General features: G+C 52.8%; 7 protein-coding genes across 7 annotated transcripts; 2 read left to right on the top strand and 5 right to left on the bottom strand.

Moving 5' to 3' along the window:
* Positions 1 to 524: 524 nt before the first annotated feature.
* sidJ (putative siderophore biosynthesis lipase/esterase) lies at positions 525 to 1,732 on the top strand (the record flags this gene model as incomplete). The annotated part of the gene is made up of 2 exons (XM_024851898.1): positions 525 to 657; positions 731 to 1,732. Exons 1-2 carry the CDS (start codon positions 604 to 606, stop codon positions 1,730 to 1,732), a joined length of 1,056 nt encoding a protein of 351 aa, XP_024698752.1. The 5' UTR covers positions 525 to 603.
* A 197-nt stretch (positions 1,733 to 1,929) lies between these two features.
* P170DRAFT_441823 (glycosyltransferase) lies at positions 1,930 to 3,299 on the bottom strand. Its single transcript, XM_024850406.1, has one exon. It carries the CDS (start codon positions 3,192 to 3,194, stop codon positions 1,974 to 1,976), a length of 1,221 nt encoding a protein of 406 aa, XP_024698751.1. The 5' UTR covers positions 3,195 to 3,299; the 3' UTR covers positions 1,930 to 1,973.
* A 2,196-nt stretch (positions 3,300 to 5,495) lies between these two features.
* P170DRAFT_395011 (permease of the major facilitator superfamily) lies at positions 5,496 to 7,405 on the bottom strand (the record flags this gene model as incomplete). Its single annotated transcript, XM_024846083.1, has 5 exons — positions 5,496 to 5,807; positions 5,860 to 5,983; positions 6,037 to 6,283; positions 6,333 to 6,943; positions 6,999 to 7,405. 5 exons carry the CDS (start codon positions 7,403 to 7,405, stop codon positions 5,583 to 5,585), a joined length of 1,614 nt encoding a protein of 537 aa, XP_024698750.1. The 3' UTR covers positions 5,496 to 5,582.
* A 770-nt stretch (positions 7,406 to 8,175) lies between these two features.
* P170DRAFT_481393 (2EXR domain-containing protein) lies at positions 8,176 to 8,814 on the bottom strand (the record flags this gene model as incomplete). The annotated part of the gene is made up of 2 exons (XM_024853865.1): positions 8,176 to 8,619; positions 8,689 to 8,814. The coding sequence occupies 2 exons, from the start codon at positions 8,812 to 8,814 to the stop codon at positions 8,176 to 8,178; spliced, it is 570 nt and encodes a 189-aa protein (XP_024698749.1).
* Positions 8,815 to 9,286: 472 nt separating this feature from the next.
* P170DRAFT_451446 (tubulin beta chain) lies at positions 9,287 to 11,069 on the bottom strand (the record flags this gene model as incomplete). The annotated part of the gene is made up of 8 exons (XM_024851187.1): positions 9,287 to 9,680; positions 9,746 to 10,080; positions 10,142 to 10,597; positions 10,659 to 10,713; positions 10,766 to 10,807; positions 10,857 to 10,882; positions 10,945 to 10,968; positions 11,058 to 11,069. 8 exons carry the CDS (start codon positions 11,067 to 11,069, stop codon positions 9,287 to 9,289), a joined length of 1,344 nt encoding a protein of 447 aa, XP_024698748.1.
* A 1,101-nt stretch (positions 11,070 to 12,170) lies between these two features.
* P170DRAFT_77439 (uncharacterized protein) lies at positions 12,171 to 13,103 on the bottom strand. The gene has a single exon (XM_024855380.1). It carries the CDS (start codon positions 13,012 to 13,014, stop codon positions 12,364 to 12,366), a length of 651 nt encoding a protein of 216 aa, XP_024698747.1. The 5' UTR covers positions 13,015 to 13,103; the 3' UTR covers positions 12,171 to 12,363.
* A 420-nt stretch (positions 13,104 to 13,523) lies between these two features.
* On the top strand, positions 13,524 to 14,798 carry P170DRAFT_469040 (uncharacterized protein). The gene is made up of 2 exons (XM_024852587.1): positions 13,524 to 14,479; positions 14,545 to 14,798. The coding sequence occupies exon 1, from the start codon at positions 13,815 to 13,817 to the stop codon at positions 14,475 to 14,477; it is 663 nt and encodes a 220-aa protein (XP_024698746.1). The 5' UTR covers positions 13,524 to 13,814; the 3' UTR covers positions 14,478 to 14,479; positions 14,545 to 14,798.
* Positions 14,799 to 14,991: the final 193 nt, after the last annotated feature.

Here is a 14,991-nt window from a genome sequence, read left to right as displayed (position 1 = left end):
TGGCCCACTTGTCCCCCGACGGATTGCATATTTGTGTATTTTCCAGGCTGCTACGGAGTACGGAGTAGAGGTATGTAAACAAACCCGGTATTACGAAACAGCGGACTGTTGGAATTGTTCCTTATGGATATTTTACACCCCGTCTTCTCTCGAAGAATTGTAATTAAATTATCAAAGCCATTACGTACAGGTAATAGAACAGAGGGTGATCTTTTAGTACTACGGAGTACTACTACGCAGTACGTAACGGTAAAAGCTCGTGTTTAAAGTGGATTCATAAACCAGCGCTAAGGGATGACGGATTTTACTCGGCTGCCCCTCTCCACGGGCTTTTTTTTTTTTTTTTTTTTTTTTTTTTTTTTTCCTTCCTCGTTCTGATGATTTCCTCCCTCCTCCAAATTCTAGGGCCCAAAAATGGAAGCCCACACATCGACCCCATCATGCAGGGAACGTAGTGCCGATCTCGGAAACTTATCAGATGAACCCCAAACACCCCTCTCTGAAGGCCGCACCACCTGCCACGTTGTCTAGCTGGTAACGGAGAGCTTTTCTTCCCCTTTCTCATTAACTGTGCACCTTCTTCAATGTTCCCTGCATTGCAAAATGTACTCCAAGTTCTGGCCTAAAGGAGGCCTCCCCGGCATTCTGCACCATTACGTACGCTCTGTTGCCCCTCTCCCCATTCTACCTGAGATTTCTAATAAATTTGCCCAATGGGTGTGCACGATAGACCGAAAGCCTTGTCACATTTGAATATACCACCGGTGCTGTTCGAAAGCCTCATAGCTTGATCTTTGTGGGCGGTCTTGGAGATGGACTGGCAACGACATCCTACATGGCAGATCTGGTCCACGCCTTGCAACCTACGGACTGGTCTCTGTTCACCCTGAATGTCACATCTTCCTATCAGTCATGGGGTCTGGGACATCTAGACCGCGACACGAACGAGATTGCCCAATGCCTCCAATATATCAAAGACTACAAGACATCCAAATTCGGCAATGGCAAGGTCGTGCTCATGGGCCACTCCACCGGAAGTCAATGTGTCCTACACTATCTGTACCGACCAAACCCGCACACCACTACTGCCCCCTTCGACCCTGACCTCCAACACATAAAGCGTCTGCCTCTCGACGGAGCGATCATGCAAGCACCCGTGTCCGACCGCCAGGCCATCCAGTTGGTCCTGGCCCATGGGTTTGGAGACAAAACACCTAGCGAGATCCGACCAATTTACGAGAAGGCAGTGACCATGGCGAAGGAGGCTGTTCGCCAGAACGAATCCTGTGACACATTGCTCCCGCTCTCCGTGACGTCGGGTATCTGCTATCCAGGCAATACTCCCATCAGCTGTCGACGATTCCTAAGCCTCGTCAGCCCTGAAAGCCCTCACTCCCCGGGAGAGGACGATCTGTTCAGCTCGGACCTCGGCGAGGAGCAATTACGAAAGACTTTTGGAATGATAAAGCCCCGGGGGCTATTGCGGCATAAGCTGATGGTATTGTTCTCGGGGGCTGATCAGTCCGTCCCAGGTTGGGTTGACAAGGAGGCTTTGCTACAGCGATGGAAGAACGCCACGGATCCCGATGGCGAAGGTCAGATTTGGGATGATGACCACACGGCGGTTGTGCCCAATGCGTCTCACGCCTTGAGTAATGACGATCAAGCTGAACCTCGGAGGTTTCTGGTCGAAAAGGTGATGGGATACTTGGAAACAGCAGAGCAGGCGTGAAGAACTTCAAAATGCCGTGGGTTGAGGCAAATAACCGCCTAGCTAGCTGTCAGATGATACAGTGACCTTTAAGTATCTTTAAACATAATAGAAATCTAGCCATTGTCACATTACATTCGTCAATTCACGGATCGTATTTGATCTCTCAAACCTCCTTATCATCGATCGATCAGTCAATCAATCAAAATTCTATTAACCTGATGAAGCCTATCTATTGAAGCAATAAGCTGTAGTCTCGCCATCATTCAACCCTTAGCAGAGGACCTCTCTTATATGGCTCTAGAACGACAAACTCCTTTGATGATGGAAGCTCATCTTGGGTCCAATATATCACACCGTATCGCAGCCAATGGGAATATGTGTTGGGCACGTTGTCCGACTCCTCGTGCTTTCTCCAAAGAGAACCAAGTGTATGCCCAAACACTTTTAGAATGAACCCATGGGCGAGTTTGAACCCAAAGCTCTTCGACAGGCACGCTTCCACAATCTCCCTTGCGAGCATTTGGTCCTCGGTTTCTGTCTCCCCCTCCTTTGGCAGATGAAGTGACATTAGTTCAAACGCCCTGACCCCGTTCCAGGCCGTCAGGTCGTTGATAAGCTGCGATCCGACCATGTAGTCAATGCCGAAGATGTGCTTGGTCACATATTCCGGGCCGTTCCATCCACCTTCCTCGTCCACGAGCCCCATAACCAGCGACATCACTTGGCCTTGAATAATGTAGTCCGTTAGCATTGCGCTGACTTCCTCGGGACTAAAAGTCTTTCCATCCTCCTCGAAGCTCGCGGAGGGGTTCATGAGTGGAACGCCTTTGAGCAAAGGGCTCTTCGACATGCCTTCGGTGCTATTCCGGCCTTCCCAGAGCTTCAACAACAATACATGACATCGGTAAAAAAGTGGATTCTTGGGGCGAGACACGAGGAAGTAATTCGTCAGGCTCAACGGCTGGACACCAGCAGAGTTATACGACAGAACCTCGACTGATGACGCCGGGTTTGCCACCATTGTTGTCCACATGCGATCCAAGTCTCCGATCTGGATAAACCCCACGTCGGCGTAGACACCGCCGTACTTCAGAAGTAGCGGGAATCGCACAAGGTCTGATGTGTGTTGCAGGGCGTACTCGCCGGAGAGAGAACCATCTATGAAAGCCTGAGGGAAGTTGGACCGGTCGTTCGTGTCCAAGAAATTGGCGATATTCAAAGGAGAGTCGGATTGACGGTCAACGACACGGACTGTCCAACCTTGACGAGAGAAACGTCGGTGCCAGCCGCGAATGTTGCGTTTTGTGTAGGGGTGCATCGTTTGGTACCCAGCGTGCCAGAAAAACCAGATATTCTTCTCACTGGTGACCGGTCCGGGATGAAGGAGGTCGTGGTCCACCTCGGAATCGGGGCGTAGATCAAGCTGATCCGCTGGGATCTCATGCACGCCTGCCGGGCGAGTGTATAAAGGAGCGTTCATGATGTTGGGTTGGTGGTGATTGTCTAACAGTGGCATTCGTTAAAGTTGGTGCTTGTAGGGAATTGGGCGTAATGCCAAGAAAAATGGAGAGAGATGGAATCTCCGATGTTGATGGGCTGATTCCTTCAGGATTCCTGCTATTATGGGATTTATATCTGCAGCCTTTCTTCAGACCTGTCCGCCTCCCATTTCTATTGGTCGGACGATCTGTGCCAAGACTCATTTGTAGTCAGAATGACTCATTATGACGCCCTGTGATTGGTCCGGACGCTGCAGTCTGGGGCCTCGGGAGGAAGAATCTTTCGACGGGTTCGGGCTGCTCAGTGTTATTAAGGTAGGTGCCTAGATATTCTACCTATGGCATTGATAGATGAGCGGAAGTTATGCAGTCGATTCAAAACTCAGAAGGTTTTGGTCACTTTCTTATCCAACTGCCCCTCGAAAGTTACGACAGCCGTGTTGGAGTCAATCGAGCGGTTTTAATTGTCAATCTGTACATTTAGGGGGTCAGTGTATTTCAGAACTTCAGGGCGCCTGCAAAATAGCAAAGCCAGAGATCGGATGCTGTGAAGAGTGGGGTTAGTTTGCCTTGATCAGACTGCATTTGACAGGCGTTGCTTTGGTCTTTATAGTTAGACTTTCTTTTCGGTCTTTTTTCTTCTTCTCTTCAGTTCGTTGCATCCAGCATATCTTGATACTGGCTTCCAGGTCTTCCAGGCCGAATAATGGCAGCCGAAATGCCAGATCGTAATTTACTCGAATAATCGACAAGCCTAGTCGTGCTTAAAAGAGTATATTCACGCAAGGCCGCGACTAAACCATTTCTGGGTGATGACACTCTTCGTGGTGATATGACGTCTAAAGGTCTCCATATCGAAATTCACCATGGGGCATGGTGATGAGTGAGATAAACTTGTAGAGCCTTGGGGCCATTTAATGTGTAAAATTGAACAGGGAAAATAAGAAGGGCGAAAAGATGAGATGATAAGGGGAAAACTACCTGGAATACCTTCTAAGTATATTCGGCATATATGAAAACGACGAGCGTTCTTATGTTTGCCATGTGTGCAAGTAGTGATGAAAAGAAAGTCTAGGGGTCCTGTCGCAATATTAACTCTTACATTGATGTGCTCTCTAGCTGTTGCATGACAGTAAGTGCCAAGTTTAGATTTGGGTAAACAACTATTTTTTTTTGATTGAATCAGAGAATCAATGAAGCACGCCAGACTAAAATCCTACCACGAACCAAATTTGATGTCAATAGGCCCACTCCGTTGTACTGTGTGTAATCCGCTGAGAAACCAGTCCTGGTTGTTCTCAAAGATTGGCAGACTTTCTTGTAGGATCCTATTGATTCTGTTGCCTCTTGGCTATGCTACGCGATGCAAGAAACTGGATCCCGAATGGACCGGACTACCTTGACGATAAGGAGAGTAGTACCTGTTACTGTGTTTGAGAACAATAAGGCTGTTTTCATAACTGTTCATGCGATAGTTCTCGAGACCCCGGGTTGATAAGATAGGCAAGGAATTGACCAGAAGAAATCAAGAGCGAACTATGTGAAGTTTTAATTTCTATTCTGGGAATTTACTATTACCAGCACTACAAAGACCTATGTTTATTAGATTTGAACCCACCGGACAATTAAGAATAGTGTTTAGTGACGAACCCAACCCTACGTGATCAAGCCCCAATGAAGCATGCATAAGCATGAGAAGAAATATCAGACTCGGTAAGCGCGATTCGCACTCGTTCAAAAGGCACGCAGCAGGATTATGAGCTCGGCAAATAAACTTCAATCTTCACGGTGGAACCAAAAATCTTTTCTCCCGCGGTGGAGCCGGGAAAAAACCAGCCCGCCGTGGATCATCCAGGGTCCGACTCCGACTACGGTTCTAGAACGGTGCGCGAATTGATAAGCAGCCAGCGACGAGAGGATTAGAAACGCTCAAGTGTCGACAGGGTCCACTCCTCCCTGATGCACGATGCAACGCTTGCCACCGGTCCATGTGATGGGCACGCCGGCGCTGAATGGCCGGTAGATCGACAGGTCCACCTCGGAGAATGGATCGTGAAAGGTTTAATTTATGGATCGGGTCGAAAATAGTACAGCAGAGTGAAGCATTTCGTTCAAAAAAGCAAAATCAAAATAAAATCAACCGGATAAAAAGCAGATTTCGATTTTTTTATGGGTCATCAAGTCATCGCCACTTTACCCCTGTGTCTAAGGTATGGTCTAATCTATGGTCGTTAAGAATTAAGTCCTCCAAAACAGTAAACAGTAAACAATCACAAAATCATAGCCAATGTGCGTAATCCCAATATCCCACCAAAGTATCCCACAAAGAATCCGTCATGAGCGTGCGTATAAGTGCAATGCGAGAGATATTAGATAGCAACCGGGTCGCCCATGCGGTCCTCGGGTCCGATGCCCTTACGGCGCACGGCGAAGAATCCGATGACGAGTCCCAGTCCGCCCAGTCCGACGGAGCACCAGAGACCGGTGGAGTATTGCTGCGCCAGGCCGTGGCCCTTCTCGATGTCCGCAGCTTCGGTGACGGCAGCCGAGATAGCCAATGCGACACCTGATCCGATTTGGAACGCGGTATTGAGCTGAAGATATTGTCAGCGGGAGTTCTCAGAGAAGAAGAAAGGAGAGGCTTACCATGCCACCGCAAAGACTCTTGATTTCAACGGGAACACTGGTCAGCATGACCGTGCTCGTCGTGACGAAGATGAATGACACGGCCGAAATGCTGATCAGCGATGTAGGCAAGACATTAAGCCAGCTGTGTTGCATTAGCATCCGGCAGACAAATCATTGTGAATAGGTTTGACTTACAAGCTTGTCTCGGGACTAGAAGTAATCGCGCTTGGAATCGGAGCCACCGTTGTGAGGACCAGCCCAGCCAGGAGCAAGTATTTTCCGTTGAAGTATTCCAGCAGCTTGCCTGTGCCCATGGACACGATGAAGCCGATGACGCCCATGGGCAGGAACCGGAGGGCCGTGTCGCCCGACGAGAGGCCATCCACCTGCTGCGCCATCAGGACGATATAGTAGATCACGTTCTGGTAGCTTCCGTAGCAGGCTAAAGCCGTTAGCAATGTTTACATTACATCGACTTGAAAGACACTTACTAAAACCAGCGATCCACAGTCCTGCAAAGTTGCGGATTTTCCACAAGGAGAGAGGCATGATGGGGTAGCTGATGTATTTCTCCAGCAGCACGAATCCCACCAGCATGGCCACGGCGAGGATCAAGAGCACGATGATGAAGGGCTGGCTCCAGCCATACACCCCGCCACCAGACAGAACAAATTGCAGCAGAATCAGACCAGCTGTCGACAGCAAGGCTCCGAGGTAGTCCATCTTGACCTTCGTGCGCTCCATGTAGATATCCTTGGGCAGCACAAGCGCACCCAGAACAGCCAGCGAGCCGGTGATGATGACGATAAAATAGAAAATGTACCTCCATCCCAGAGAGGAAGTCAGAAAGCCACCGAAAATGAGACCCGCACAGAAGCCTATCGTTCCAGCAGACGCGTAAATGGATAGGGCCCGAGTTCGGTCAGTACCAGTGAAGTAGGAACTGATAATGCCAATGGCGGACGGAACTGTCATGGCAGCGCCGATTCCCTCGAGTCCACGGAAGATGGTGAGCTGAATGAATGACTGTCCGAATCCAATGGCCAGAGTCCAGATTGAGAGCCAGATCAAGCCGAGGCAGAGAATGTTCTTTCGGCCATAGCTGTATTCGAGTCAGTATAATCTGCAAAGTGATACGCACTAATAAGGATTCATACCGATCAGACAGCACTCCAGCAAGGAGCAGGAAACCACCAAATGTCAAGGTATAGGCGGAGATCATCCATTGCAGGTTGTTACTCGAGACACCGAATTCGTCCTGGATAGACGACAGAGCCATGTTGGCGCTGGTCATGAACACGTTGTCCAGGAACTGAGAGCCGGACGTCACCAGCAAGATCAGGGCGCCTCTCCACGAGGCCAACCGACCAAACTCCGGACGCTTATCTAGAGCCAGCACCTCTTCCCCTCCGGCCGGCGAAAGCACGCCGGTCGCAGGAGTATCTGGTGGCGACGAGCCCAGCGAGATGATCGTGGGCTCGAGAGGTTTCTTAGGGCTACCGGCCCCTTCAGCGCCGGGGGCATTCTGGTCGCCGCGACGGTCGAACCACTTGAAGATAGCCATAGTTCAGCGTGACAAGAGAGACGATGGTCCATCCTCAGAGCACCCCGGCCGACCTCCGCCGTATTTATTGATCGCAGTGGAGAGGAAAAATCTGGTGAAAAAAATCTGAAGTTTGTCGAGGCGCCCCGATGTAAAAAGTGGGTATTGCCCGTTCGGGAGGCATCCGGGGGGGGGGGGGTGTGGATTTCCAAATTTTCTACGCGATGCTCCTTCACGACCACCACAGACTGGGTTGGCCGTGTCGGGATCGGCCGGCATGTGGTTTGCTGGCGTATCTCACTGGTCGGGGTGGTCTCCTCCCCTGGTGATTCACTCATGTTGTAGGTTTATCGTGCCTTATCCTTATCTGTGACTCCCTCCCATCCACAATTTTGAGTCCCCCTGGGTCTCGCTGACGAGGCCTGTCAGGAGAAAATTCCCTCGCCATGAATGCTGTTATCTCGAAACTCAAATTGGCCGACAGGATAAATATAAACTGTCCAAGTTCTCAATTTTGTCTAACGCACCCATGCAGGTCAACACGCGTAGGAAGTATACCGCGGTCTTCGCCCCTGCCTACGATTTTTGCGATAGTTCAAGTGGATAACGATCCAAACCATAATGCCGTGACCCACCGTTGGGTGTCAAGTCCCACCGACTAGGGCTGTGGTCCCTCTGGTTTCCAGCAGCAAAAGCCAACGCATCCGGTTCTCGACCAAGGTCGCTGCGACGCCCCCTGGGGCCATGGACCGTCACATGAAGCAGATCCTCTGCCATCGTCTGCATTGACATTACTTATCATTCTCGCTTTGCCCCGTAATCACCCCCATCTCCTCTTTGCCATCGCGCGCCAGCAGCTTCACATGGGGACACGTCCACTGGGGCCTCGACTCGATCGCCTCCCGGAACTCCGCCCGCAGCGTGTCGAGATAACGCTGCCCGGACCCTCGACGTGGGTCCATGGGCATGTCGGTCAGGATCAGGACCAAGTCGCGCAGGCGCGGCATGCGCTGCAGCGTCTCCAGATAAAAATGCCCGAAATACCCCGTATCCGCCACCTCGACGATCATCGACTCGACCCGGGCCCGCTCCTCCGGTCCCACGTAGGGCAGCACGTCTTCGGTCAGACGCAGCACGTCGCGGTCGAAGGCGACGTAGATGCACGTTGGCGCGTGCTCGGTGCGAAACCGGGCGCCGTAGACGCGCAGGGCCTCGGCGCGAGCTTCGCGATTGACCTACAGCGGCGCCGGCGCAGGAAGGCCGGCGCGGAACGATTTGGCGTAGCGGCGCTGCGTGGGATGGACGCCTCGCTGGCAGGCGACGGTCAGCGTGCGGGGGCCCGAGAGCGCCAGCGACCAGACGTGCAGGCGGATCTCCGGCGGGAGTTGCGCGAAGCGGTGAAATGTCGTGGGGGTCAAGTCAAAGTCCATTCTGGCCGGGACAGTTGTGTGGTGGAATGTCGTGTCGTGATGGATCGCTGCGATGAACCCTGCAATGTCGGCAAGCCGGTCGGGAGACGATGCAACAGGCACGCAGTCACAGCGTGGGATTGCAAAGCCGATGATTTGTCCACGATCGGCAGAATTGTGCGATCGCTCATGAACGACGGTGCCTGGGTCTAGTGAGCTTAGCTCGTTCCTTCGGCCAGATTAGCGCCAACAGTCGCTGTCGATGCTCGCTTGGCAGACACGCAGCGTCGCTATTCGGACGCTCGACGATCGGCATCCCTAGAAGTGCTCGGAAGACGCGAGATCGGCCCGAGATAACGCAAGGACACGGTGGAATGCGGGAAACGGGGGTCTACGGGCACGGCATGAGAGAAAATGATCAATCAAATAGGATCCAACTAGCTCGACACTGACTGGAATATCCTGGTCTCCCTCGATGCCGTCCAATGTCCCTCTACTCCTCGCCCTCGAACGCCTGCTCCTCCACGTAGTTGTCCTCTCCCTCCGAAATGCTGGCATCCTGGTACTGTTGGTATTCCGACATCAGATCATTCATGTTGCTTTCCGCCTCGGTGAACTCCATCTCGTCCATGCCCTCGCCCGTGTACCAGTGCAAGAACGCCTTGCGACGGAACATGGCCGTGAATTGCGTGCCCACCCGCTGGAACAGCTCCTGAATGGAGGTGGAGTTGCCCACGAAGGTCGACGACATCTTCAGTCCGCGCGGGGGCACCGAGCAGAGCGCCGTTTGCACGTTGTTGGGGATCCACTCGACGAAGTAGGCCGAATTGCGGCTCTGCACGTTGCGCATCTGGTCCTCCACTTCTTTCATCGACACCTTTCCGCGGCTAAGGGGGCGTTAGTCTCCGGGTCACAGTGGGGCAAGGGGGGAAAGGGCTGGGAAGACACTGACAAGAGAGCGGAGCACGTCAAGAAGCGCCCGTTGTGGAAATCACAGGCGGTCATCATATTTTTAGTGTCGAACATCTGCTGGGTCAATTGGGGCACCGTCACCGCGCGGAAGGAGGAGGCTCCTCGGCTCGTCAACGGGGCAAAGCCGACCATGAAGAAGTGCAGGCGCGGGAAGGGGATCATGTTCACGGCCAGTTTCCGCAGGTCGGAATTCAACTGACCGGGGAATCGCAGGCTAACCGTGATGCCCGACATGACCGTCGAGATGAGATGGTTCAGGTCGCCATACGCGGGCGACGACAGTTTCAAGGTGCGCATGCAGATGTCGTAGAGCGCCTAAAAGATCGGTTAGCCTTGAGGTCCGTGCTACGATCGATTCCACCGGACGGAGGCCCACCTCGTTATCGATACAAAACGTCTCGTCGGCATGCTCCACCAGCTGGTGCACGGAGAGGGTCGCGTTGTAGGGCTCCACCACCGTATCCGACACCTTGGGCGACGGCATCACGGAGAAGGTGGCCATCATGCGGTCCGGGAACTCCTCGCGGATCTTGGAGATCAGCAGCGTTCCCATACCGGCGCCCGTGCCACCGCCGAGCGAGTGGGTGATTTGGAAGCCCTGCAAGCAATCGCAGCCCTCGGCTTCGCGCCGGACGACGTCGACCACCTGGTCCACCAGCTCCGCACCCTCGGTATAATGGCCTTTGGCCCAGTTGTTGCCGGCGCCCGACTGGCCGAAGACGAAGTTATCCGGGCGAAAGAGGGCGCCGAACGAGCTGGAGCGAATGGCATCCATGGTTCCGGGTTCCAAATCGACGAGGACCGCGCGCGGGACGAACTTCATGTTGCCGGCCTACGGCGTCGTTAGCATTCGATTCATCGGGAGACGAGTTGGGTATGGGGGTCGAACGCACCTCGTTGTAGTAGACATTCATCCGCTCCAGCTGCAAGTCCGAATCGCCATGGTATCTAGAACTCCGTCAGCAGGTACGGACAATGGACCAGGAATGGGAGGACCGACACGCCGGAACCGTCGAGACCGTGCTCTCCGGAGATGCTCTGCCTAGGCGACCGTTAGTGGGGGAGCGACAGCCGGGCAGCAACCGACTTACCAGAAGGCCGAACCAACTTGGTTGCCCTGAGAGAGATTGACGCGTTAAACTTCTCATTCCAGCCGATCGGCGCGGTCGGGGTACTTACACACTGGCCGGTTTGGAGGTGGATCTGCATTCATGTCAGTATTTGCACCGGTCGCTGGACACGAACCTGGGCAGGTCATCTAAACGGAGGAGCAAGGACAAGCAGAGACTTACGATCTCACGCATCTTGACCGATCGCACGTGAAGGATAGATAACCTGGTGGGGATTGAGAGGGGTTCAATGGGAAATGCCGGGACGACGGACGAGATTGCGAGAAGAAGAAAGAAATGGAAGAGGCGACGGGAGGAGGCTGAGTTTAATAGGAATATTTGTTTATCGCAAAAGGATCCGGTCCGGCATCGTTGGGGCCACGCCGGCCGGCCATTGGCGCGCCTCGTTGGGTGGCTTGGAAGGGCGGCCGGAACAGTCAGGCCATCGTGCGTTGGGCTGAAAGGATTCCTTGGAGTACCGAGTAGGGGGATGAATGGTAACCATCGTATACAGAATGGATGGATCTGATCTCCCCGGACGATCTGGAAATCTCCACGAACGTCCCCGGTCGCACTGCTGCCTCAGGCAACGGTCGCGTCCGGAGGGTCTCAATCCCCTGCTCAAGGGAAGATTAACAACGCAGGAAGATACTAGTAACTGCAAGCCAGCAAAAGATGATAGTAAGATGATAATAGGATCGTAATAAGCACGTAAGCACAATAAAATCCCGTCGATCAACTCTTGTCAACGGTCGGCCCCACCCGCCCGTCATCGCAGATCGCATGGACCTGGATCTGTCCGGATCGTTCATCTTCTTGTGTAACAAACGAGGGATCGCAGTTGGAGGCATCTTATGGCCTTGTCGCCTTGCTGCCTGGTTTCACGGATGGACACCTCAGGCTGCCAGGCCCACCAAGGAAGCACCCGCCGTGGATTCTGGGAGACGTCACTCGGCCCTCGCCTTTCCTGTCCAGAGATATCTTCGGATCAAGAACCTCCTCCTGCCGCTACTGCGACAACCCTGCGTTGATGCTTTCTGGAGAAGCCGCCAGAGTGTCCCTGCCAAGACAATCCTTTCTCACACCGAAAGGCTCTGCCAATAATCCATTGTACCGACGATGGATGTTCTCCCACTTGTTCATCATGCCGAAACTCGCCCTTCGATGAGTCAAGATACGGCAAGATCTAGAGCACAGGCTAGGAGTTGATTGTACTGGCCTCACCAAGCATTGTACACAGTGATTTGGACCTCCTTGTCCGCAGTTACAACCATAGGTCCCGAGGCTTTGTGGCAACTTTGCCTCAGCTTCTAAGAGAGCTAGCACCGGCTCAGCAGTACGGCAAAGTCGAATGACTTCGGCAAGTTTTCCTGCTTACTCGGAGATGAATCGTGTGTTGGCGATGAGCTGCTGACACTCGGTGAGAACTTCAGACGCGTCAAGGCCACCAAGAAATCCCGGCTATAGTTGCACAAGTCACCCTGTTTCCTCAAGCATGGACATTTGAGGTTGTAGATGTTTCGGACGTCGCTGGATCCCGAAGATTAAGCGTCCGTGGAAGATCGACCGTTTCGTTTCGCCTTTTGTTCCGTCGGGATTCCCGAACGCCCGCCCAAATGGTCTTCCTTGTTACATCACCGATTGAGCCCGTCGTACTTGCCACCGCTTGTTGATGCTCCGCTTGTATCATCGCTGTATACACCTCCAATCGATCCGACCGAGGTATCTTCCGAGATTCATTGCCGGGCTGATGCATCTTTCCCCCCTGCAGCTTTGCGGTCTCACTCTGCAACGAGCATTGCTCCACTACTTCAGCATATCCCGTTCCATCTCCGCAATGCGCACCTTCTGGGCGATGGTTTCCGAGGAGTACGGTCAAAGCTTTAGTGGATTTGGACTGCTCCGTGCACATTAAGTTATGTTCTTTGGCGATGGAGATAGACCTGGAAAGGCATCTAGTTTGTAAACCTGCGATTCTAGATGCACGGGCCCTTTCATGAGAGGCCATGATCCTTGATTTAGGACAAACGCATGAGGAACCCATATTCCTTATGGGCTGCATGCACAACGCAAGAGGTTTATTGCTGCTGCATGACCGAGGCATCGACTTCATGTTTCGGCCCCGCTTGAAACCAGCCATCTGATTTGTCACATTTGATGGATCCTATACTTGACCATGGAATAGATCAGACCAGGAACCGACAATGATCTGAACATTGTCGTTGATCTTGTTTGCCGAGGATGAAGCGAAGCAAAACACCACTCTCCGCAGTGGCATCCAACGAGCCTGGCACTCAATCGCTTTTTCCGTTGTCCACCTAGCTAATGCCGTCGCGCCCTGTCTTTCCCCCCCCCCCCCCCCTCCCTTTTTTTTTTTTTTTTTTTTTTTTTTTTTTTTTTTTTTTTCCCCCCTTTCTAATGGTTTCAGTTCCGTGTTCGGCTGGATTAAATGCCGGAGCAACCGAACAGCACGGCAATTCATCGGTTGATCCCTCAACGAAACACCGTGATGTAATGTCCGAAATTCTAGAAATTTTTGGAAGCCCTGGGGTCTCCGGGTTTTCCTGTTCTCGGCCAGAACTGAAACAATGGCATGACGTAGAGCGCTTTAGAGTGCTTCGAATGCCGTGCCTCATTTTTGGGTTGCGGATCTCCGGTGTCGTTCATCTCCGATCTACAGGCACCAACTTGCCCTGATCCGAAACACCATGGATCCCCGCAAGTCAGGGCTTGATTGAATCCCAAAGATGAGTCGGGACAACGCGGCAATTTGATCGTCCATCGACAGATGGATATACCTGCACCTCAAGGTATATAAAGCCCATTCAACCCGCCTGTTCATTACTTCTCCAGCAGCAAAGCAATCGCAGTCAATTCACAGAAAACAGCAATCCTTCTTTCTCTCTTTCCAAACACAACAACCCACTCTCAGTCTTCACAATGAAATTCTCCCTCGCTTCGCTCATGATGGCTGGTACCACCATCCTCTCCGCCACCAACGCCGCCGGCGTCGGCAGCGCTGGCAGCGCCAGCAGCTCTGGAAGCGTCGTTGGCAACGCCGGTGGCTCTGGTAGCTCTGGTAGCTCTGGTAGCTCCGGCCTGCCGTCCATTCCCCAGAGCTGCCTGGAGATCCCCCAGGTCGTCGGCAACAAGCCCCAGCAGCTGCTTCAGTACTTCCACAAGGAGGTGTGCCAGCAGAACTGCAAGGCCACCATCAACCAGCACAACAACTACGTGCACAACTATGTGATGCCCCAGATCATCAAGGACGTCAACCAGCGCCTGGAGATCCCCGCCCAGGAGCAGCAGCTGTTCAACCAGACCAGCACCCAGGTCGTCGCCGCCGTGCAGAAGAGCTGCGCCCAGGAGGGCAGCAAGCCTCTCTGTAACGACCTGCAGGGACTCCTTGACTACGGACTTTGCGCCTTCAAGGCCTCCCAGCCCATCATGATGAAGCACGTCAAGGAGTTCTCCGGCAGCGCCAAGCTCTCCGAGGAGAAGTGCAGCAAGATCAAGGAGCTGGACTCTGACCAGACCGTCTGGCAGAAGACTCTCCCCGCGTACGTCGACAAGTTCGCCAAGCAGTGCGCTCAGGGAAACTAGAGGTACGTCATTAGAGATCCAGCTGTTCGTGAGAATCCACGCTAATGAGACTTGAGTCACGATTCAGGCATGATAGATCAGAGACTTCCCGGATGGTATTTGCAAAAGTCAGCAGCAAAGCAGTAGCGATACCATGTCTGGACATCGATCGGGTATTCTGTTCGGGTGGGAAGGATCTTTAGCAGTGTCTCCAGGAAGGCCAGCAACGAGGCTTGCGATTGAGTCGCAAATGATTTTTGGGGGGTTGAAACCACTGGACAATGTGGAATGTTAGATGAAATAGGCAAGCTGGATCTTCTGTATGTAGCTCGAGTCAAGAACAATGGAGCTTATTATGATTTCTATGCCGGGGGTTTCTGTGGTGAATTTCTTTGGTGAAAGGGTTGCGGGTGTAAAGCCTCAGGCAAGTGCCGGACTCATGTGACCGTCGACGCGTTTCCTCGTCCTCCTTCCTCTTCTTCGTCGGACTCTTCTCGTCATCCTCATCCTTTTGCCCCCCTCGACTCCATCGAAA

The sequence above is a fragment of the Aspergillus steynii genome, assembly GCF_002849105.1.
Source record: "Aspergillus steynii IBT 23096 chromosome Unknown P170scaffold_11, whole genome shotgun sequence".
Taxonomy (NCBI): domain Eukaryota; kingdom Fungi; phylum Ascomycota; class Eurotiomycetes; order Eurotiales; family Aspergillaceae; genus Aspergillus; species Aspergillus steynii.
The sequence above is the reverse complement of the archived record's forward strand: the minus strand, read 5'-3'. Positions and strand labels throughout refer to the sequence as shown.

What these genes read in the sequence shown, in the direction of transcription:
- P170DRAFT_469040 (XM_024852587.1), top strand. Translation starts at nt 13,815, where the DNA reads ATGAAATTCTCCCTCGCTTCGCTCATGATGGCTGGTACCACCATCCTC.
- P170DRAFT_77439 (XM_024855380.1), bottom strand. Translation starts at nt 13,014, where the DNA reads ATGGCTGGTTTCAAGCGGGGCCGAAACATGAAGTCGATGCCTCGGTCA.
- P170DRAFT_441823 (XM_024850406.1), bottom strand. Translation starts at nt 3,194, where the DNA reads ATGAACGCTCCTTTATACACTCGCCCGGCAGGCGTGCATGAGATCCCA.